This window comes from Megalops cyprinoides, chromosome 24 (assembly GCF_013368585.1).
Source record: "Megalops cyprinoides isolate fMegCyp1 chromosome 24, fMegCyp1.pri, whole genome shotgun sequence".
Classification (NCBI taxonomy): Eukaryota; Metazoa; Chordata; class Actinopteri; order Elopiformes; family Megalopidae; genus Megalops; species Megalops cyprinoides.
The window spans coordinates 5,955,826-5,980,484 of record NC_050606.1 but is presented as its reverse complement, the minus strand read 5'-3'; the positions used below and the strand labels follow the sequence as shown (position 1 = coordinate 5,980,484).

Sequence of the window (24,659 nt, the reverse complement as noted above, 5' to 3'; positions counted from 1 at the left end):
GGTGGAGCCCAGGGAGCTCAGCGACCGCTCACCCTCGGACACCCTCCGTTTCTCTGGGAGGGGCGGCTGAGCTCCCGGGCCCGCCTCTAGTACCCCGTTCCCCAAGGCCGAGGCAGGAGCATCCCGATCCTCGAAGCTCGCCCCCGCGCAGTGGCTGAGGCCGTATCCGCCGCCCCTCTGGGACCCCCTGGGGGAGCTGTGGCCGAGGGGACCGGGCTGCGGCAGGGGTGGGGACTGCCGGGACGAATCCACAGAGCCTGTGAGGGAGGACTGCCGGCTCAAGGGGGTCCTCACGCCCCCCTCTACCCAGGACTGTCCCGAAGAGGGACTGAGGAACACAAGAGAGAGCCGACCAGTCAGCCACACAGTTTAACCCCAAGCAACATATAACCCTCCAACACAAACCATCAACCGGCATCAGACTTTAAAGAGGGAATCAACTGCTTCACTCTCTCAGATTTCAAAGTGTATGTCTGTCAAATACATGATAAAGTTTACACACAGTTCATTTAATATGTACAACAGATAAAGAGGCCTTCAAATTTACTCAATCCCCTGGGTGAGTTGTAACAAAGATATGATGATACAACAAAAGAGATGCAAGCATGCAAACGTTTTTATTGATCTTTTTTATTTATTATATATAAGTAAAGTAACAAAAATTATAATACTAAAAGAACAACAGCGAGGAAGAGCTTACAAATGGATGCCTACTTTTCAGTAAAAATACATAACTTTAAGGTGAGATTCAATCAAGATTGTAGAAGGACAGGCGAACAACAAACCTAGAGTGTAAGCGCAGAGCGTAACCACATGTGAAACAAGGAGTGATGGGCATTGTAATACCTCTCTGTTCGTAGACCGCCAGTCGACATGGAGCGCACTGGTCCCGGTGGTCTCTGGCAGGTGGAGGATGTCATGGACATGCCAGAGCGGTACAGACCCCCATCTGAGGACACTGGGGCATGACTGATGCCCTCTGGATAACCTCTGGACTCTGTAAAAAGAGACATTGCTTTTAGGGACGTAAATGCTCTCGGTGAAGGGCTCACTGCAAGGTGAAAAGCAGGTACTGGAATAGTAGTAGAATGGATGGAGCCTCCAGGTGCTGTCAATCATACTGAAGCATATGCACCAGTCAAAAAACTTGCTTCCCATACAATAGCACCATGACTGGTTCAAATCATTAAATTAGTGATGGTAGCTCCATCCACTGGGTTCATGAAGCCTCACCCTCCAACCGCTGTGCAACCTGAGAAAACGAATGCAATACTTTTCATTTTAGTTAATTTAATTCACACAATCCTCACGGCCTCTCCAAGATCCTTAATCCCATGGATCTCACACTGAGTGCAACACAATGCCATCCCGCAATCCTTCTTCTTCTTTCTTAACAGAAACTCCAGATTTGAACACTCGGAACTCACAGTGTTTCTTTCCCATTGTCTCAATCCTCCCCCGCCCGACGGCTACACCACTAGCCAGAACCCGAGACCCAGAAATGAGTAAGACAGTGGAAATAGTCTTTCACTGTTTACTGCTAGCTGCTGCTGGGAATACAAAAATCCCCCCTCTTCCCTTCACAGTAATTTTACCCAGTTTCTCATTTAAGAGTATCAGACACAGAGATTAATACAGTCCTGGCTGACAGGGTCAAAGGAAGCCATTGATCAGCTGTAGGCAACATTAGGAGCCAGGAAGTATTGCTACATTCACATTTATTCATTTGGCCAACACTTTTATCCAAAGCGAGGCAGAGTACAACACAAGCAAAAACCATAAGGTGTCAACAATAATAGAAGCGCTGCATGACCAGGTTTCAATGGTTGGCCAGAGAGGGTACGAGCTGGAGATAAAAAAAACTGCAAGATGGCACGCACAAGTGGCAGGTGGATTGATAGGAAAGCAAAAAGCAAAGTGTGTACAGAAAGAGGAAGGAGGAAAAAGCAATAAACCAGAGCTTGTGCTCAATCAAGAGAGCAGCGGCACTGTAGAAGGGATGGGTGGGGTGCACCCCTGCAGCTGACAGCCACGTGGACCGCCCCTCTCCCGGGACAGCGAGGAGGGACGGAGAGGGGGGCGCAGTCGGGACATTCGGAACCCGGAGCACCCCTCCTCCGTTAAAGTTTCCGAGGCAGCAGCCAGCGGCGCGACTCGCCTCCAGCCCTCCTAAAACGAAGCCCCGTGGAGCGCGATGCCTTCCAGATGGCCGCGACCGCCCCGCCGGCCTGCCAGGCAGACCAGCCCTAACGAGCGCTCCACTCCGAGAGGGAAAGGGGGGGGGGGGGGGGGGTGGACACTGGACTCCAGATTACATCACCATATGGGCTCCATCCCTGTGCGCGGAGTTCCAGTGTCCACGGAATTCTGGCCGCTCCCGTTTCTAAAAATCATCCTTTATCATCCTAAGCCACCCCTACAACCCTCCACAACAACCAGCCCCACTGTCTTACAAACTGTGAGAAAAGTAGCACATTCACTGCATATGAAAACAGGTGGGGAGCAGTTTTGATTTGTTTCCCATACAGTTTTTGCTTTGCACCACCTGCACATGGTGATGCACAGGAAAATGTGTCACACCAATTGTGTTACTTGCATTACTTGCCCTATGCATTACTCCCATCACTCGAATTACTTGTGTTACCCCACCTCTGTGTTACTCAGGTTACCCGACCTCCTTCAAACAGGGCGGCAGTGTAGCATAGTGGTTAAAGAGCAGGACTCGTAACCAAAAGGTTGCTTTTTCAATCCCCGGTGGGGCACTGCTGCTGTACCCTTGGGCAAGGTACTTAACCCACAATTGCCTCAGTAAAATATCCAGCTGTATAAATGGGTAACATTGTAAAGAGCGGTAACCTATATAAGTCGCTTTGGATAAAATAAATGATGAATAAATGTAAATGTAACCTTTGTATTCACTCCAGCCGTCAGTGCTGGGAACAAAGAGGAAGTCTGATATAAAATCTCTTAGAAATATGAGAGACAATGCACAATGCACCGTGCCCTGATTCTCCTCAGCATCTCTATTCTAGCAGTGATAAAGTGGCTGTTTCCAGGAGGTCTCTGGTGAATGGCAAATGCAAACACCCTGGAAAAGATTAAGTGATTGTCCCTGCAAGGAACATGCTACCTCCTGCTGGAAAACTATTTTTCAAAAGAGAAGGTGAATCGAGTCGAGAATGAATCTCCTCTCGGGGGATGCCATGACCGCCAAAATTCCATTACTCAGAGCCTGACTTTATGCACAATGAAGATGCATTCTACATCTTGTCTGGACTAAAAACAGGTCAGGCAGGCACTGTAATTGCAAACACAAACAAAACACAGAAGAACGCTTTTTTTTTCCTCTAGGAGAGATCCCGCCAAGCTGCGCCGAGAGCATAAATCATGAGTTCCTTTCAGCACAGAAACCACCCAAACTACGAAAACATCATCCAGACGACCCTCAGAGGGCCATTCCGGGTACAGTTCACAAATACCGCAGCCTCTGGTCCCTGAAAACCACTATATGCTGAGTTTTGGGCCTCACAAAAAAAGTCTTCAAAAACTCAAACTGTATTCTCTGGCAAGGATCAAATACCACCTTCTATGAGCGCTGGGACTGTACATATTTTCAAGGCATATTTTTTTTTCTTTTTTTTTTTACCACACACACACACACACACACACACACACACACACACACACACACACACACACACACACACACACACATACACACACACACACACACACACACACAGATGAGTGGATGAGTGTACATACCCAGTGAAGTGGTCATACTTGAGAGGGTCTCTAAGGCTAGAAAAACAGAACCCCACTGTAGACCGTACGCGAACCAGCCAGCCTCCGTCAGCCCCTGTCTCGGTCCCACCTCGGCTGCTCTACTCCTCAGACAGCGACAGGCTGGCCCAGGGCACTCTCAGACTGGAGCCGGTTCTTTTCACAGGATCGGGATATGTTCCCCCCTCTCCCTCTCTCTGTCCCCACCCTCCTCCCCTCTCCCTCACTTCTTTCCGTAATTAGCCAGTCTCAGCCCCAGCCATGCGGGGCTGGGAACGGATGAAGTCATTACGAGAGCGGTGGCAGCCGCAATCTTTGCTCACTCCTGGGCCCAGATGGAAAATAGCTCCCCGACTGTCCCAGACTTGCGGTGGCACTCGGCCTGCCTGGCAGGAGTGTGGCAACGCTTGTTAAAGAGCTGGGTTTATGACCGGGAGGTTGCAGGTTTGATTCCAGGTGGGGCACTGCTCAGCCTGAACCAGTTTAGTGAGTGTCCAACCAGATAAATGGGTAACAGGTGAAGTCTGAGCTGTGTAGCAGACCCAGGATAATGATGTCTGCTACGCAAATGAGTAATTTAATGACTGATGACTCTAGTCTAGTGGGTGAGTCCTACCCCTCATTCACGGCTGAAATCACTTTTTCCAGGCAGGGAGAGCTGGCTGTTGTTCCTCTGCCCACACAATCATCTTCCTCCAAACAAACAAAAAGCATTGTTAAAGGTCAAGGGTCACACACACCCTTAAATGGTCCCACCTTTACCTTTTTAACACTAACGTATCGAGGCGATTTTAAAGGTGACCGGTAAATGGGAAGTGCCTCCCTGTGTTACCCATGTTATTTCAAGCCTGAGACTGCAAGCCAAACTCCCAGGGACAGCACACCCCGAATGCGGACACATGCTCCTGTAGACTGTAAGACCTGAAGCCATTGCAATAAATTCATGACTTTGTTGACCATTAATTATCGCACAAATCACTGCAACTTCAGCGGATTTGGATATCAGCGAGGGGGCTTGGGAGTCCGGGGGAGTATGTCTTGGTTCAGCAAGAATTAAAAACAGAGAGGATATTTCAGTTCAAATTCTGACAGGAAATCCCTGATAACACAAATAATCTGCAGTAAATATCAAGTTCCAGACTGTTTTTATTTCCCTATCAAATTTCAGCAAAGAATGCAGAGAGGTGAACCCCCCCGGCCTATGCAGCCTTCTAGGGGGACCCGGGGGGGGGGGGGGGGGGGGGTTCGGAGAAAGCAGCGCTCAAAATGTGTCCCTGACTGACTGAGTGGCTAACTGACCGACTCACGCACCAGCTGACTGACTGACTGACTGAGCTTCTACAGCAACTTTGTATTACTAGAGGAGGTCACAGCCATCGGGCTGTGCCTGTACAGTTCTTGTTTCTGTAATGGTCAGCATGGAACTCTGTAAAAATGAACGAACAAACCACTTTCACAATAACATATTATCAATAGGGGATGGATTGTCTCATAAAATTGAATACATCCATTTCATTCAAAGTACATATTTTTAAACAAGCTTTTTCATAGCAGTTTAAATCTATTTCTCACACTCTGCATGGACACTAGGGCTCTCAGATTCATGAACTTTTTATTGTAATACTCATGATTACTACAGTAATCATGAGTTTCCAAAAAGGGATTTTCTCTATGCATGCTCTTTAATGTACACATGCAACTCAATGCTGTACATCACTCTAATTCTTCCAGCATGTACCTCACACTTACGTTGAAATGCATTGAAACCTCCCAACTGACCCTGTTCTCTGCTGCGTTAATTATTACTAATTACACAAGCTGAAGCAGTCTGTCTTTATTCACACTAATGGAGTCAACTCCACAGTGTCTCAGACAGGAATCTTTCCTGTAGGAACTTCCACAGCATGAACTGTAAATGCCTCTGGGGATTGGTAGGCAAGAAACATCTTTACATCCTGACAAATATCAAATATCTCACAGATATTTTTAACATAGCTGCTGACAGGTCAGATGCAGCAGCTTACAAGACTAGAGGAAAATAAGTCGCTGCTCTCAAAACCAAAATGTAAGTAGTGACGAACAGCATTCTTTTGGGTGCATGACGGATTATGGTCAATGTCTTTTTTCCTTAAGTAGCACTGATTCGCCGCTCATCTCCTCTAAGGAGCTGGTCACTTGATGTTTTCCAGATGGTGTTTAAGAGGAAAAGCTTGGATCTTTTTTTTTTTACTGCGGCGTTTGAAGGATCACATGTAACTCAGCAGGGTAAGCCATGGGGATAACTCCTTTCACAGTCTGCTTGCACCATGATGACCAGACATGGTCAAATTGACCCGGTCAGAATCAGCCAAATGTACACTATACACACAAAGATATTCTATTATAGCCAGATATTCAGCCCCTGCATCCCTTCCCTCTTCCTTCTCTGAGGTTCTGATTGGTAACTGGAGATTCAGCTGCTGTCTGCATTCTTATGCTGACTACGGATGTTCTGTTTTAGACCACGTTGCCTAGAGAACATTAGAACATAGAACATTCCTTGAGCCAGTAAATCTGAACACTTTCAGGTTCAATGACGGCAGAGACAGAACTGTCAGTGTGACACACACCGAGTTGTCTGTCTGGACAATATATAGAAAATCTGTTTTTAATTACATGGACACTTTTCATGAATGTGCTCGAACATCGGGCCCAGTAGTTCACTGTCATTATAAAGCCATAATAGAAACCATGTCTTTATAAAGAAGAAAGACTTTATAAAAAGAACTGACCATGGCCGTACAAATTTACTTTCATAGAGGTTTTTAATACCTTTTAGTTCCTAAATGCATAGGTGTTTTAATCATTTCAATCACATGAGCAAAGCTATATCATACATGAGGCATTTTCTACGTGAAGCTTGTATTTTTGAGTGTCAGAATAGTTCAATCTGATTTAGATTTAGAACAGAGACAGAATGCCACCCATTGGAATACAGTCTACAGAACAATTTCATCACCTTTAGGCCAGTATTTAGCTATTTATGGTTTTAAATAAGCATTAACAGTAGCTCAAATGATCTGTGAAAAATGCTCTCCTGAAAGAAACAGTAAATCCTTGCTCTTTTGATCTTCACCAGAGCAGGGAATAGCACAACAAATCATCTTCAAATACCACAAACCTGTCATCTGATCATTTGAGTTTTATGACACCACAGGAATGAGTTTGCATGTGCGTGTGTTTGTGTGTGTGCATGGTGCATGTGTGTATGCGTGTGTGTATGTATATGGGTGTATGTGTGTGTATATCTGTGTGCACACTTATGGATGTGTGAGTGAGTGTGTGTGTGTGCATGCGTGTGTGTGTGTGTGTGTGTGTGTGTGTGTGTGTGTGTGTGTGCGTGTGCGTGTGTGCGTGTGTGTGTGGTTCACTCACATTCTGATTGTGAGTCATGCCTTTTCCATACCGCTTCAATGGATTTTGTAGACCACATGCTACATAACACCACAGCTTAATGACCAGCGTCTTATGATTGTGATTCAGTCTGATTCTAACATGTCACTCTCCATTTCCAGGGAAAAAAATGTTTCCTGACAACAAACCCCACAGATCAGGGAATGGTGGGAGGAGGTTAGTCCAGATCTATGATGTCATTGCTTTTGAACACACACCAGGAGAGAAGCATGCTAATGACAGATGCTGTGTAGAATTCTTTGCAGTCCTTCTCTTTTTTTCATCTAGCCTCTTTTGCCAGGCCATTGTGAAAGAGAAGCTGTTGCCAGCTATCTTGATAGCTGGATAACTGAAGTTCCAAAGAACTTCAGGACAATTTTTAGACCATCCCTATGCAATTAACAAACCCGTTCCCATCCTCAAGTATAAAGACACCCTCTCATCACTTTCTTTTGTGTCAACAGTTCGTGGCATCCCTCCTCTACCCCATCTCGTCCCTTTTTCTATCCCTACACATCTTGTCCAAATGGAGGCTTCAACAACCTCGGCCCACAGCAAGGTCAAACCCATATTTTGGATACCAAACCAAAGAACTGTACTGTACTTATTGTATTGAAAGTTTTATCTACTGAATAAAGGTAAAATGAATGAATTTGTCACAGGAGCAGCGCCCACTCCGGTGCAGCGACCTACCAAGCTGGGTTCTGTAGGCTCCACATTGGCTGCTGGCCTGGGGCAAGCCGCTGGTGTGTGGGAACTCAGACAGGCTTTTCACTGTGGAGAGAGGAGACAGTCAGATGCGCAGATGTGTCTTTAAGTCTTGGCCCGTGAACCAGCAGGAAATGTTGGGCTTTCTGGTTTAGTGCACTACTTTTTTTTTTTGTTTTGTCTTTTGGAGAAAACTGAACAGAGAGAGGCAGATGTTTGGATGGCTCAGTGAAAATTGTGTTTCCAGGATCTGTCCACCACATTCTCTGGAGTGAATTGTCTTAAATTACTTGTACTCAAATGTGACTCATATCTGTGTTCAGAAAACGCTGCTGTATTCATGAAGCAGAGGTTATGTGACCATATTTCAATAACCTAGCTGTCAGTGGGCAGTCAGTGAAGGATCAGTGCCTGGCCTTCACAGATGCACACAATGAGAAATGATTTTACATCCTCTGACACTTCAAAACATGTTTGTATATAACTATAAGGCTGAAAAAGGACCATACTGGCACAAGCTGGAGTTTAGCATGGGGTGGAGGGTTGCTTAATAGGCACAATAAATACAGAGAACTTTGTATTGTGGTTAACTGAGTCAGTGCAGCCCCGAAATCCAGTGCTGCCACTCATTTCCAGCAGATGTATCCCATGCAAGGTTTGTGAATTTTTTTAGGCATGCATTCATGCACACATACACACACATACACAAATAAATGCATGCATGCGCACGCACACACAAACACACACACACACACACACACACACACACACACAGGATAAACGGAGAGAGACTGGTGATCTGGATATGACCATCATAATGCAAAAGAGATTCCGGAAGTAACAATACAAGGACCAACGCTCTGACAGACGCTATCAGTGAAAAGAAGAGCTCCTGGCGCTGGCTGGTCTCTTACCGTAGGGCGTTGGGGGAGAGATGGGGAAAGCAGGGGTGGGGGGAACCATCTCGCTGCCAGCTGCCACTCTGCCATCCAGCTCCTCTACCTGCCCCCTGTACCCCAAACTGTCACTCCTGTACAGGACACCCCGCTGAGACACCCCAGAAAAGCAGACCAAGACACAAACACCCTTTTATATCGCATTACATTACTTTCACTTAGCAGACACTCTTATCCAGAGCAACTTACAGCAAAAAAAAAAAACAGACGTTGAATGAGAAACAGTGTCAGACCAGGCTAACAACACTCCCATAACAGTGAGTGTGAGCATAATACTTTTCAAGCCCCATCACAAGTTAACTTGTGCAACAAGTCCTTTAGTTGTCATTTAGCTTGGGACAGCTTGATTCTGTTTCTGTTTACTTGGATGTATATCATTTCAAGCCTCAACCTGTTTAGGCTAAACACGGGAAAGGAAACTGGCACTCCCCACTAACTGGCACCCAGGCCACTACCCTGGCGTCTGACTGTCAGGGTCGGCGGGCGATAACTGTGCAGCACCTAACCTGAGAGGGCGGCAGGTCGGGCGTGTAGACGGGCGAGTTCAGGAACTCCTCCGCCAGACCCCAGCCCGGGGGGCGGAATCCAGCGCAGTCTGTGACATCACTTCCCTGCCGACTCAGGCTGTGGGATCTCTCCACTCTGACATCACCAGGTGGGATGGCTGTATAGGGACACAGAGGAGGGCGAGTCAATTGGACAGTGACCACACACACAGGTACAATGGCACTACATTACATTATTGGCATTTAGCAGAAGCTCTTATCCAGAGCGACTTACATAGGTTACAATTTATTTAATGTTACCTACTTATACAGCTGGATATTTACTGAGGCATTCTGGGCAAAGTACCTTGCTCAAGGGTACAGCAGCAGTGGCCCAGTGGGGAATCAAACTGGCAACCTTTCAGTTATGAGTCCTGCTCCTTACCACTATGCTACACTGCTGCAAAATGAAATTACCAAACATGACAAAATATCACACAGCCACAATCATTATTTTCAATTCATCACTGAAGCAATTTACAATAATCAGAGACACTCATTGTTGTGATTCAGTGGTTAAAGAGCTGAGCTTATAAACCAAAAGTCTCCGGTTTGATTACTAGGTGGGGAGCTGCCATTCCACCCTTGTGCAAGACACTTAACCTCAATTGTTCCAGTCAAAATCCATCTGCATGAATGGATAACATGTCAGATATAAGCTATGTAAGTCACACAGTATAAATGCATCTGCTAGACAAATAAATTATAGATAATTATATGCTGGGGGCCACAAGATTCAGCTACTCAACAGCACAGACTTGGTTCCATTTTTATTATTCTCCCTATGGATTTGGAGGGCATGTCCCACAACCCCAGTGTTGAGTACATGCTGGCTACCTCTGCTGGTTACTAACTGCCACTGTTGTGCCTTACACAGCCTCTAACTGAAGTCCGTCTGCGGCAATATAAGTAGGCCAACAGACCTCCACCACACTGTGCTTTCACACCACTTGTTCTAATGTTGGGGTTTGTCCATGAGCTGGTACGTGAGCCCAGTGAGCGAATTCCTACCCTGGTTGTCTAGGGATCGACCAGCTTGCCAAGATGGATGATCGCACACAGAGAAAAAAATTCACTGTGGCAATAGAAGGGGGGTGGGGGTATAGAAAGCACCACTGACTAAAATGGAATGCAATTAAAAAAAAATGCTTTGTGAACAGCATGCTGGTAGGAAAGTGAGTCTGGGTGGGGGGTGGGGTGGGGATGGGGGGGGGGGGGGCACAGCAGAGAAAGATACAGGGGTAGCTGTTTCTGCAGTGTTCCTGAGGCTGAGGGTTTGGGGGGGGTTAGAGACGGCCGACGATGTTTGTGTTTGTGTCTGTGATTCAGCTCCACTCAGCACCCGGGTGTGAATAGAAGCACACAATGAGAACTGGTACCCTGAGAAATACAGGAAGGTGTGAATGCACAGTGCTAATTATAAAAGCCACGGTGAGAGAGGGGGGTGAGGCAACTACTGCATTAGGAAAAAGCCTGATAATGGTGAGCTGAAAGGGACCTAAATGGCTGTCCCATTATGCACACTTATATACATTATATGCTTGCTCATATCCAACTTAGACACCACACAATTAATACATCATGCCTCTATACAGGCATGCCTCTATGCAGGCTGTGGGAGCAGGGAGGCTCCCAGACGGCCGAGCGTTTCGGCGTGCGCTTCCGGGAGCGCGACAGCAAGGCGCAGGAATGTGTATCCCTCCCGCACAGCTGGTCACCAGATGCGCCGCACGTCCAGCTGTTGCGCTGTCTGCAGACGGCCGCTCCCGGAGATGGCAGCCCAAAACAGACACCCCCCCCCCCCACCCCCCTCCCCAACCCCGCCTCCTCCCTGTCCCACTCGGATTTCCAGAGCTCTAGCCTTCAAACACACAGCAAAACACAAGACATGAATGCATGTGCACACACGAACACACACACACACACACACTCACATACACATATGCAAGCTCGCACACACACGCATAAACCAACACATACACACTGGCATGAATGTGTTCACAGACCCATTGACACACACGTCTATGCAGACTCACACAAGCGCTCACGAACGTGATGTCATTTTCAGCAGGATTGTGTAACAATAACACAGCAAGGTCAAATATTGGCTATGAGGAAAAATAAATATTAAAAAATCCATTCGCCAACACTTTGTGATGAGACTGTGACAAGCATACTAATTACTATAATGGACTCAAGTTTCTGTATGCAAGCTGGTTAATTAGCAGTAGTGAATATGCTCCAGACTTCAGTAGCGATTCAAAAGTTCTTCTGCCACAAAGAATTACACCATTTCATTTGGCAGGAGCTCGGGTGAGAGTCTTGTTTTATCACCTATGACATGTGTAGGCCCACTGACTGCACGGGGCTGAACGCTGCTTGTTTCCTGAGCTGCAGGTATTCAGTGTCAGGTTCACCTGGCACAGGTGAGGTACTCCTGCTCTCCGGCATGCAGATCATGCTCTGGCAGGCTGCAGACCTGAGCCCAGCCGGAGCAAACAAAGCATCAGCTGTAATGCCGAGTGCCATAACAGCGACAGGCATACCACAACTTGATCCGCACACACTCAGTGCTGTCAACAGCAACTCGGCAGCCTGCAGCAATACTGAGGGACTCTGACGCATTGAGAGAGCTATGCAAACACAGTGAGAATCGCTCAGAGAGTTCTGCAGACACACTGAGGCTCACTGAAAGAGCTATGCGCACACACTGAGACTCACTGAAAGAATCATGCAGACACACTGAGACTCACTGAAAGAGCTATTCAGATACACTGAGGCTCACTGAAAGAGTCATGCAGACACACTGAGACTCACTGAAAGAGTCATGCACACACACTGAGGCTCACTGAAAGAGCTATACAGATACACTGAGGCTCACTGAAAGAGCTATACAGATACACTGAGACTGAAAGAGCTGTACAGACACACTGAGACTCACTGAAAGAGCTAAGCGCACACACTGAGACTCACTGAAAGAGTCATGCACACACACTGAGGCTCACTGAAAGAGCTATACAGATACACTGAGACTCACTGAAAGAGCTGTACAGACACACTGAGACTCACTGAAAGAGTCATGCAGACACACTGAGACTCACCTAGGGGGAGGGTCACTGCATAAGAACATGAACACTCAGAAGAGCATGCCTTCCAGAAGCAGATAATAATAATAAAAGTGATCACATTTATCACAGTTAAAGATGTCTTCTGCATTCTGTTCACTCTACAGTCACTCTACAGATTTTCTGCTCCCTGTGAATTTCTACCCTATGAGGGCAAGTGTGCATCAGTAGCCCATGGATTAACCAAAGAACTCTCCGAACTCTCCCTACAGAGGAATGTGGTACACAATTCCGTTATAGAAACATGACATCCCAATCACAGCTTTCATGAATGAAATGTCACAGGCAAAGTCAGAATTGGGAGACAAACAAGGTTATGTCTTTTTTTCATGACGGCTCTATTCCACCCATCAAACACAATGTAAGAAAAACTTGCCACTCATGTTAAGATCCTAAGATGCATACCTGACGCTTGGCACACTTTGAACGCGTAACCCTGAATACCAAGTCCTGTTATGGCTAGATCTGCGGCAACAGCAGCATGCGGGCTGTACATGGCATTCACCCAACAGGGCCCTCTTTCAGTCCAAATGGAAATGTTTCGCTTAAGGGCAAACTCGTACCTCACATGAAAATTCCACAAACTTCACCGGACTCCAAATAGCTTTTTTTCCCCCTCTTCCCTTTTTCAGGTACAGGTATGCTGGTGTCAATGACTCACACTGCTAACAGCCAGCTCCACTGTGCTATTTGAAAGACAGAGCTGTGTGGACACAACAGTGGTAGCACTGCTGGTGACATCATGTATTTGTGTTAGTATAAGGTGCCTCTGTCACAAGGAAGCACTCACTCTCTGTGTGGGTTACTGGTCATTGGATTATTGCATTAAGATGATGTCATGTAGAAAGCCAGTCATCTACCACTTGTGTAGAAAGTCACATTTTCCTTCTTCAGTTTCCTTTGTGTCAAAATTAAGTTTTGTTTCTCTTTAGGGTGTGTAATGTCAATGTTGCAAAATGCTTGCCAGTTTTGTCTGTACATTTTGTATAGTCTTAACTAGTCGAGTTTTATGTAGTGTAAACTAGTCACATTCTCAATGTCACAAGGGTGTAGTTAGCTGAGTAATTCCCATATTTCCTGCTTATTATTAGTTGCCAAATGATTTTTGAACATTCCTGTGGCATATCACTATATTAGCACTTGAACAGTTTTACCAGTATACTTTGTCATGCATAACCTCAGAATATATCTCCTGCGCTACAAAGCCCATCTACTAAATTATCACAATTACTTGTTGTTATGCTGCCACTGCTGCGCTGTAATTAACAGACCATACAATTATGTTTTACCAATTTGGCACGCTAATGTGTGTTTAATTCTGCGTGTAGCCGCTGCTTTCATTTACAAAAGCAGGTTCTGTAATTTGAAGCATGGTACGCAATGTTCTTATCACCGCACATTTTTTGACACTTACTGTTTAACACTGTCTGAATCATCCATTTACCAAGCCTCGCTTTGGGTGTTATAAGCTCTGTCGTTTTCGTAATCGGTCCGATGATCGCAGTGTCTCGTTTCACCGGATGTGTATTTGCAGGTAAGAATCAGATACCCTCGTTTGACGGGTCTCTGAGTCCGGCCGGTCGCCGCATTGCCCCGCTCGAACTTACAGGAACATGAGTCAAGCGACGAGCGTGCCTGTGAAAAGATGCCATCTCTCGCTTCAAAAGCATTCCTCGGCCCTTACACAATGACGCCGCGAATCAATACTCTCAGCTGAAAGAAAACGATAACATTCGATAGCCGAGTCAGAGCAGAACTGCACAAATGACAAAAGAAATTCCTGCTCTGTGAGCCTCTAGTTTCATTACGCGTTGCATAGCCGACTGGCTTACTCAGAGCAACGTGTAGAGATTACACTTTTACCTGTTATCCATTCCCACAAGTGTACTTCTACTGGGCCAAATCAGGTTGAGTAATTTTGTCCCTCCGGGGGTCAAATGAGAAACCTTTGGCTTTCAAGCCCTGCTCTTTACCGCTATGGTACACTAAAGCCAATTTTACAGGCTGGACTTAGACAAGAAGTCTATGCATTACATTATAACCATATATAAACCAACCAAATAAAAAGGGTAAAACTGGTATTGATTACTAAAGGCATGACATTGCATCAAAGCTGCAAAATAAAATAAAGCTCACACATAAAGGTCATAAAAGTAATTAATCCCACACTCCGGGAAAGGAAAACTCGCTTACGATGACCGCGCAGGAAAATAGGCAAAACATCGTGGCATGTGCCAGAGCTGGATCACACATGTGCAGGTAAGGTGGAGCAGCAGGGTATGAACACCCCTGCGAACAGCTGTTTCTCATTCACACAGACGTTTTCATGCATCCAAGATGCTCAGCTCTCCTTGACGTAGGCCTACTGCAGAAAACACGGCTGGCATTTATGTGGGCAAATATGACGGTAAAAGAAGCTGACTGTTGTTATCGGTCGTATTGTTATCGGTCATTGCTGCAGGATTGCTGATTAGCCAGCTCTGTAACCATAAGGGCAAACATTTGTCTGTCAGGTTGACGCTGTGCTGAGCATACACATGAGTGCACACTAAAGGTAAGCACTCAGTTGCAGGTGTGTAAGAGTATTCTCACCCTTCTACACAAACGTAGCGATTAAGATATGCAATTCCCGACTTCTCATTGGTTACTTTATAGTAGAAAAAAGGATCAGATAAGGCCTATTCAAAACAATTACTTCAGCTGGAGAACTGGCGGTTGCTCATTTGGTATGGCTACAAAAATGCATTTATTTTTGTCATTATATTGCCTTCCTGTGTACCGCATACAATACAAACTTTTAACACAGCCACATGTCACAGTCAATAGATTACTTTCCTATTTGCACGCGCAGCTGTTCGTAAAAGTGGTTGCACTAGCCATAAGAAAATCAGGTTATGACAACAAACACTGCGAGAACCATTATATGGCAAATAGCATTTTCCCGGTGTCTCACGTCTGTGCGGAGTTTTACAAACGTGCCTCACAAGGACAAGCAGCAGACCTTCTGCACTCCCGCGTCATGCCAGTTCCAGCATGAGATAGCTCTGGTTGGAGCTCTGGATACACAAGCCTGGGCAGAGCGTGCTTCAAACAACGTTTGTCAAGATGCCTGAAAATGTGGTGAGCATCTGGCAGCCTTGATGTGCGTTAGGCTTTCAGGACGAGAGGTGTTGAAAACAACTGTGTTTTATTCACTCACCGACAGTGTGGAAGAGCCTAACAGCAATACTCTGCTGAACAACAGAGTATTTGAATTTGGAGCTATTTGAATTTAAAATGCTTCACATTCAATATTTGCAATGTTTCTACCTTGCAACAAGGAAGGAGGATGGAATAATTTGCCAATTCCCTTCCTCGTTGAATAAACTACTTTCCTCATCTCTCAGTACAATCAAGCATAACACATGAATTTCTTTAGCTATACATAGGGTCTTACCTGACTGGTGGGTTTTTTGCATTACTGTTCCATTGATATCTACAGGTCTGCTACCCAATCCATTGGTGCAAGGCGTGATCGACTTGGCCAGGTGACCCCCGCCATCTCTCTTGACCGAGTTTGACCGAGTTGGGAGGGGCACGAACGTAGGGTCCAGGTCCATGATCAACTGGTTGAGCTGGTCGATGGACTGGTCAATGTCCACGGTGAGAGCGGCAAATTCCTCCTCTCTGCTGGTCGAGCCCAAGCCGACGGGCTCCTTGCGCAATGCGCCGCCAGTCCTCTGCAAAGTGTCTCTGCTGCAGCTCCCTCTAGTGGGTCCGTCCGGAACTGCGGGCAGCCTGGGATGGTCGTCCCGCTTGTCTGCAGAGAGCCGAGCGTCGGCCTCGGGGCTCAGATACCTGTACTGCTCGGCGGCCACCATCTGCTGCTGACGGACCCAGGTCTGTGTGGAGTAGCCGCTCTGTCCGAAGGCCAGGGGCTGGGTCGCTCGGGGGATGGGGACAGTCATCTGTTTGGCCACGCTGAAGGCGCGCTCGTACTCCTCTGGCCCGGCTCCGGGGTCAGGGGGCGAGGCGACGTGCTGCTCCTCTCCGGCCTGGCTCCCAAACTCGTCCGACAGCAGGGAGTTCTGGCTGCCCTTGTGGCCGCCGAAGTGGCGGTCCTCGGAGGACGAGAGGGTGCCGATGCTGTCCACGCTGTGCAGGTCGTGGACGGGGACCTCGTCGTCCAGAATGTCTGTCTCCCGCTCCCTCGGCCCCGTCTCTCCATTGACATGCAGCTGGCCCGGGGCGGCCCGCCGGAGCCCCCCAGCAGCCAGGTCCCCCGACATCCCCCCGCAGGGGGCCTGGCCCTCCAGCCCAAACCCACTCAGGAGCCTCTTCAGGTCGGCCTGCTCCTGCCTGCTGGGCCCCCGCTGCGTCCCGGAGGGTCGGCCGGTCCACGCCGAGGCGCTAGACAGCCCCGAGTCACTGCTGGCAGATAGGGTGTGGTCGCCGTGGTCCGTCCTCCCAGCCACGGCCACCGGCGCCGGCGCTCTCTCCAGGCTCTTCTGCCTGCCTTTGACGTGTGGGCCGCAGTCCTCGGACCCCTGAGCGTGCAGCACTAAAAAGAGAAGAACGCAGTCCTTTCAGACTCTCATAGCGCATCTGGCTCACCCAGCTCCAGGCCCCCTGAAGTCACATGCTACGACCGTGTGTTACCGGAGGGCGCTCGCTGTGAAGAGGTCACGCCGTGCAGGCAGCCGCACGCACAAAAGCGCCCAGACAGAGAACTGCCTGAGAACATCTGTTCACCCTCCAGACCCAGCCCATCCGCATGAGACTGCACTCTGAGAGCTTCCTGTACCGAACACATATCCCACCTGGAGCTTCCTGTACCGAACACATATCCCACCTGGAGCTTCCTGTACCGACCACATATCCCACCTGGAGCTTCCTGTACCGACCACATATCCCACCTGGAGCTTCCTGTACTGAACACATATCCCACCTGGAGCTTCCTGTACCGAACACATATCCCACCTGGAGCTTCCTGTACCGAACACATATCCCACCTGAAGCTTCCTGTACCGAACACATATCCCACCTGGATCATCTAGTGTTATCACGTTGAAAAGAGCATTTGAGGGGACAGCACGGGGGCACCTGAACGATTCATATTTGGAATTTCTGAAAAGGCTGTTTAAAATAATCATACATAACAATTCTTTTCTTCTAATTTTTCCATGTTCAATTTGTCGCAATGACAAATGTGCCAGATATATATTTGCAATATTTAGCAAAGAACAAATGTATATTGACATACAAGTATTGAACTCCAGTGAAATTGCAGCTCGGGAGTTAAAGTCTGTGTCTGCATTTGCTTGAACTCTTGGCAAAATAAATAATCATGACCACAGACTACCTTACTAATTAGTACCACAGCTCTACTATCTATACCTTTTAATCATTCACTGTCTGTAACATTATGATTGTAACATTTAACATGTAAACCATGTTTCTAACAGAAACCAACTAACAAAAGAAACTCTTGTTTCTGTCCAGCAGTATCACATCTAAATTTAGTCAGTGACATTAAACACTGTTTGCAGATTGTGACTTTCTGTCAGGTTACCTAACAGGAGTGGAAACCACAACTTCTAAATTCTGACTCTCGTGAAGGTCAAAGCTACAGCAATCTTGTACTTGACCTTTAACATGAAATGTTGCCATTTACATCGCAGCACAAAGCCCTGTAACTTGCCATGTGCTTTTAATCTGTCTCTTAAAGATAAACAGTAAGATTAAGAATCCTCGTCCAAACAATATTTGCCCATTTAAGACAAAAAATCTACTTATGACACCAATGGTTAAGTACACACGTACAGTTGATTAAGAAAAGTAAAGCAGTTCGGGGTGAATCCCACAATGCACTCAGTGAAACAACGCATGTCTTCTTCCTCCATCTACCAATGTCCAAAATGTCCCCAAAATCTGAATTAGAAACGGAAGCCTCACTGCGGCGTTAGTTACAGGGGCGCAAACAGCATTGCCAGCACACCTCGTCCAGTCTGCCATTAAGTGTTTTCCTCTCTGACTAGACTGAAATCCACATACCAGACACACATGATCAAGGCAGCAAAGCCCCCCCAATCCCATTTTGCCCTCACCCCTGCTCCAGCTATATTGCCTATCTCCCCCCAACAACATTCTGTGCACAGCGGCAGCTACACATTCGCTTCCAGCAGGACCGGAATCAGATCCCCCCCTCAGCTGAATTTCACAAACCCCACAGCATACCTTCTGAAAGGTGATAACATTACACAGCCTGGCCTCTCTCCTTTCTCTCCCTACCTCCTTCTCTCTCTCTCTCTCTCTCTCTCTCTCTCTCTCTCTCTCTCTCTCTCTCTTGCTCTCTCTCTCTCCTCTCCTTCCAGAGCTGCCTCCTCTTACCTCCTCGTTCCCCGCAGGTGTGGTGCGCTCTGCGCCTCTTGCCTCTGTGTGACGGGACGTTGGGACACAGAGCGTGAGGAGGAAGGAAGAGGCTGGCGTTCTCTGCCCCGTGTGACACACTGGCCTCCCACAGCCTTGCCTCCAGCCGCCTAGCACTGGGGAAGGTGTGTGTTCGCGCAGTACACGGCAGACCTTCAATTGGCCAAATATGGTAATGGGGGTGGGGGGGGGCACGTAAACAGGAGGGAGGGGCCGAGAGGGGGCTGGCACGGAGGGTGACTGTAATCCGAAGTTACGGTGCCCAGGGGATGGTATTGTTGGAGGAAGGCAGGAAGTAGAGACAGAGGAAGGGGAGTGAAAGAGAGAGAGAGAGAGAGAGAGAGAGAGAGAGAGAAAGGGGGGGGAGAGAACTTCAATCCATTCGAAGAGGAAAACAACATTCCTCCGTCCCAGTGTTTTTCACACTGTAAAGTTGAGCTTTAATTAAAGCGTGGTTTTTTTGCCCTCTCGTTGAGCTGTTTTTTGAACCGGGGCCAATCCTCCCCCCCTCCCCCCTTCTCCCTCCCCATCTGCTGGTCTCACAAAAATTACATAGCTGCCATGGACATATTTAAAACTGGTATACGACCAGATGTGCACAGACCTCAATTGCTGGGTTCACAAATTGTTGGAGCATTTTTTTTCTCATGAAAAAAAAACATACACATTGGTATGATCATTATGTTTTAGCAGCTAACCTGTAATATCAGTGTGTCCAGTGGACCACTCCCTCTTTTTCCCCTGGCAAACCGGATATGTCTCAATGGCCACATATAGCTATGGCTTACATCTGTGATGACCATACAAACAGCTTCCATCTGGCCATCACGGGCCAGCAAATTTGGCAAAAACTGCTCATGCAGAGACCAGGTCATCACATTACATTACATGATTGTCATTTAGCAGATGATCTTATCCAGAGCAACTTACATAGGTTACAATTTCAAATGTTATTAAGTTATACAGCTGGATATTTCCTGAGGCAATTCTGGGTTAAGTACCTTGCCCAAGGGTACAGCAGGAGTGCTCCAGTGGAGAATCAAACCAGCAACCTCTTTATTACGGTGGAGTTCTGTGGAATTCTGCTCTTTTGCCACTATGCTATACTGCCACCCATCACCATATCTTGATGCACGGACTCTTGTAATTGCCCAGCGTGAGTGCTGTAATTATGATTTCCCTTTTCCGTTGCTGTGCTGCTCCAGGTCCGTGAGTCATCAGCACAAAGGAATCGTCCCAGTTCCAGAACCAGACAGCGCTCCGGTATTAACATTCCTGTTTAATCTGACTCTGTGTTTTTTTTTTTTTCCTTTCTTTTTTTGAAATCCGTTGACCACCAGCGGCTTGTAATTGCACCATGGGCAAGCCACTTGTTGAGGCTGACCTGATTCCACTGCAATCACTCTTCCGTTTCACTTTAGTTAGAAGCCGTTGGGAGGTGTGTGTGTGTGTGTGTGTGGGTAGGGGGGAGGTTCACCTGTTGCAAAGTCTTTGAAATGTACAGACTCCATTCTTTCATTGCCAAGAGCAGACTGCCTTGAAGAACAAAAGAATCATTGACGCCATTCCATGAGCAGGGAAGTAGTAAATCTATGTAATATCTGTGTATTTAAAGACTCAAGAAACTATAATCCCTTTGACATTCTAAAGAATGCTTACAAAAGCAAGACTATTATCTAGTAATGTCCCACAGCAATAAAACATTAAAAATGTACTGCATGATGTTTATTTAACTTATTCTTTCTCTTTGCCACATGGGAGTTGGAAGTGCTTCTTTAAATGTAAGAAAGTGCAACTTTAAAAAAAGTGAAAAAAACTGATAGTTGGGATAGTTCAATGATCGTTTCGTGGGTGGTTATCTGGATAAAACATCCGGTAACTTTAAAGATTTATGAAAAAAAAAGTCTGCACTATCTTAAAATGAATTCCATGCACAGTGTCTGTTTGGACACATACAGCACCTGCGATGAATACTTTCCAGGTGGTTTATATCAAAATAGCCTGGATGCCTTTAATGTTGACACAGCAACATTCCGTTCCCAAACCTTTGATTGCTGTGTCCTTTGTTGATTGACATGAACTGTTGATTACCAAGCCCGTGTTAAATTCCTCTGTCACTGAAAGCCATCACTTACAAACTTAATGTTTACTTGCGACATTGAGTTTACACAAGCACCCCACAAGAGCACTATAAGGCTCAGTCTAAATAAAGCAAAAAAAAAAAAAAAAACCCACAACCTTTGTCCAAAATGATTTCCTTTATGTGTTTTCCTTTGCATTTTATGTACCTTATTTCTGCAGATGTGTGCATTTTCTTTATGACCAAATGTTTCCTAAGATTTAGAAATCACACAGAAACCACCGAGCGCTAAAGTAGGGACAAACATTTTTTTATGCCCCCATATCTTCTATTTTTAGTGTCTCTGTGGCGCAGACCGGGGAAAGAGCCGAGAGTGAAAGGCAAAATCTGTCGAGGCAGTTCTGCAATCGACCGCGGGGTGGGGCGTGGTGGGGTGCGCGCCCACTGTTGTGCAAGTCTGAGCTCCGAGGGCTGGGTGTCAGCGCCCACAAAACGGGACGAGTCGGGGTGTGGAAGGAGGAGTGCCGGCTTTCAGCAACAACACGACCCAGGACAAAACATTCAGTCCCTGACCTCCATCCCTTCAGCATTCCTGAGTTATACGCTACGCTCCCGCTAGCTCTCATTGTTTGCTTGGCGACGGGCAACAGAAACAGCCGTATAAACTCTTAGCGTTCCTAATGAGCTAGATGCGGGCCCGGCTTGCGCTAACCGCTCATGCGTGTTAATGCAATCAGGCTACGCTCTGGTCGGCAGTGGCGGCGTGCTTACACAAGAAAACCCCTGGCTGAATGAGCGACAGCCACAAAAAGCAACATCTTCATCGACGTGTAGAGCGCGGCCGCACAAACCCAAACAATCAAACCGGAAGCTGTTGGCTAGAATGTGTTTCCAGGAGGTGCAGCTTGGTAGTGAATGTTCTGTTTCAGCACATCCTCTGAAGGCATGAGTGCACTTTTGGAAGAATATAAAATAGAGGGGAAGTGTTTGGTTGGCCGTACCAAGCATTTATAATTTAGCCCTGTAAGGGGCATATACTTGTGTCAGAGGCACTGTATGTCCAACTAATTACTTTCCCAGGGGTGTTTAAGACTGTTAAGCCTCATGGAAACGGGTCAAAATGCAGTGACTCGTAAGTGTAGCGCGTCATCTGCTGACAGTCAAACACAATGAGACCAGCCCTCTGCAGAACAATGAGACAATTGTCAAATTATCCACATCCCAACAACCGCAGTCTGGAGAGTCCAAATCCAGCATCTGGGTAGAGACGTGCAATTCACACAACTCAGTCTAACCGCACGATATGCTATTTAAGAAATAAACTTACAGTAAACAAGTGGGTTGTTTTTATATCTTTTATAATTACATTTTACATTCAGTAATCCTAGAAATGATTGAGAAATGCCTGAGAAATGCCAATATGCAGTTTAACTGCCTATATTCTCCATATGAAGTTATAGGCAAGACATACTCTAGTTAGCCTGCATTGGATCCCAAGTCTAGCATTGCCTTTACTTTCCGTCAAAATTTTATGACTGATTCCCAGCTGATATAAAATAATGGTTTTCAGAGGGCCAGAGCTTTTCCTTCGCACGTTATAAAAAGAAGAGAAATATCTGGTGACCGGTACCTTCCTCGTCAGAGTCCAGGTTTTGGTAGGAGTCCCAGCGGGTCATTGGTTCTGCAGGTTCACAGTCCACAGTGATGTCCGGCCCATTCTGCCAGCGATCCGAGCCTTCAGAAAACAACCAAAGGAACCCCAGTTTCAGGTATCAATGGATTATACTGTCATCCATATCTGTGTGTGTGTGTGTGTGTGTGTGTGTGTGTGTGTGTAAATCCATAGTCTGTTGTTGTTTTCCATCTCAGCCTTTTGAATATCTTCTGAGTGATCTTTTCCCAAAACACTGGGATTAAGACACAGGCTTCAAAGAGATGAGAGAGATGTTGCCTGGGATTTCTTGAGAAAAGAGACACAACATAAGGAAAGCCAGCTAGCCACCTTATCATGGCCTATAATGCCAGTGATCACCAAACCCACCCACCTGCAGTTAGGTGTATGTGCACACATGCATGTGAATGTGTGTGTGTGTGTGTTGGTGTATGTGCACACATGCATGTGAATGCGTGTGTGTGTGTGTGTGTGCGCGCATGCGTGCGTGTGTGTGTGTGTGTGTGTTGGTGTATGTGCCTGTAAATTCAGTAATACCCTGTATCCTCTCAGGACTCTCTGAAAGCACCAGCTCGATCTTCCCATAATCCGGAAACCTGGAGTCTGGCATGCCAAATGCAAAGAGCAGAGCAGACATTAGTGCACACCCATGCTGTTCTCTGTAACCTCTCTGACCTGCTCTCCATGTAGGAGTAGGAATTTATGGTTCTGATAATGAAATACACAGAACCCCCCCCCCCCCCCCCCCCCCCCCCCAACCCCCATCTCGTTTCCTTTTGCAACATCTATCTTTATAAATCCTAACAAAAATAAAATGTTAATATTTGGGCGAAGTACATATGAACTTGTAAAACAGGTTAATCTCCAGGATCCCTTACTGGTGTGGGATGTCACCTCGCCATTTGTAAATGTGAAAGAAGTCCTATGGCAACCTGTGCTTTAATTAGACTTCCATTAAGCAAAATGACAAATGTAATATTTTGACATTTTATGTTTGTAGGTTGACTGTTTTATTGAAAATCACAATATTTCTGTAGTATTATAGAAATCTAGTAATGCATAAATATAGTAATCTGGTATTATAAAATGAGGTGACAGGCAAAACCAATGCACTGGATTCAAGGTTTGACACCAGCCAGCCTACCTCTGTTGGCAGTTTCAAGGTCCTCTTTCTCAAAAATGAGATTGTAGCCTTGGACTGTGCCCGTGTGAAACTGGAGCCGGAAAACAAGCTCCCGACTGGCTGCGTGAGGGCCTTTATGGTAACACTTTAGCTGTAGTGGAAATAAAAACTGATGAGTCGACACTGAAATGCAGAACACGGGAAAATACACTTCTGCAAACCCATTTCACTCACAAGTTCTGTGCATTCACAATAGGGTGAGCGGTGTGCACACAAAAATACACACAAACATGTAACGAAAAAGACTCAACTAAAGCAATCCACTGTTTGTATCTATGTTTTCAGAAAGGCTGGGAACCCGAAACATTGTTGACTTTAAGCTCGATATATCAATTGGTTCTGGGCTTTGGAATGTGTAATGCGTTTGTAAGAAAATGTCTTTTTACTGGTTTTTACCAATTGGTTTTTATTGGTATTACTTTTACATCTGTGCATATATATTTATTTTTTTTTTTTTTGCATGAGCAGCGTATTCCATATATAATTACCTCATCCGCTGAATCCATGTTGAACGAGCATAAAGATTCAACAGATTAGCATTAGAGACGCATCGGAAAGATCAAGTGAAATATGTAACGCATGTCAAGGGCTGCATTCCTCGCATCAGCTCAGTCTCTTACCATGATGTCACCTTTGAGCAGCTGGGCTGGCTCCAGGGTGATGTATATCCTGTTTCTGTGCCCTGGTCCAATCTGGCTGTAGGACAGAAACATAGGACAGTCGGCTGAGTGCTGAGCTGTAGGTTATCCCAGTGTGGAACGATTAGC

The 24,659-nt window shown here is 46.4% G+C and overlaps 1 protein-coding gene across 1 annotated transcript in view; it reads right to left on the bottom strand.

Moving 5' to 3' along the window:
- The window catches only part of LOC118771526 (tensin-3-like), a 44,354-nt gene that overhangs the window by 7,097 nt on the left and 12,598 nt on the right, over positions 1-24,659 (bottom strand). Inside the window, exons 9-19 of the mRNA XM_036519532.1 lie at positions 24,513-24,588; positions 23,854-23,983; positions 23,247-23,312; positions 22,668-22,772; positions 18,919-19,110; positions 15,986-17,089; positions 9,386-9,543; positions 8,838-8,970; positions 7,909-7,989; positions 847-997; positions 1-328 (exon numbers count right to left, since the gene is read on the bottom strand). The exon at positions 1-328 is cut by the window's left edge and continues 118 nt beyond it. Of these exons, the coding sequence (XP_036375425.1) occupies positions 1-328; positions 847-997; positions 7,909-7,989; positions 8,838-8,970; positions 9,386-9,543; positions 15,986-17,089; positions 18,919-19,110; positions 22,668-22,772; positions 23,247-23,312; positions 23,854-23,983; positions 24,513-24,588 (2,524 nt within the window). The remainder of the gene's footprint in view (positions 329-846; positions 998-7,908; positions 7,990-8,837; positions 8,971-9,385; positions 9,544-15,985; positions 17,090-18,918; positions 19,111-22,667; positions 22,773-23,246; positions 23,313-23,853; positions 23,984-24,512; positions 24,589-24,659) is intronic.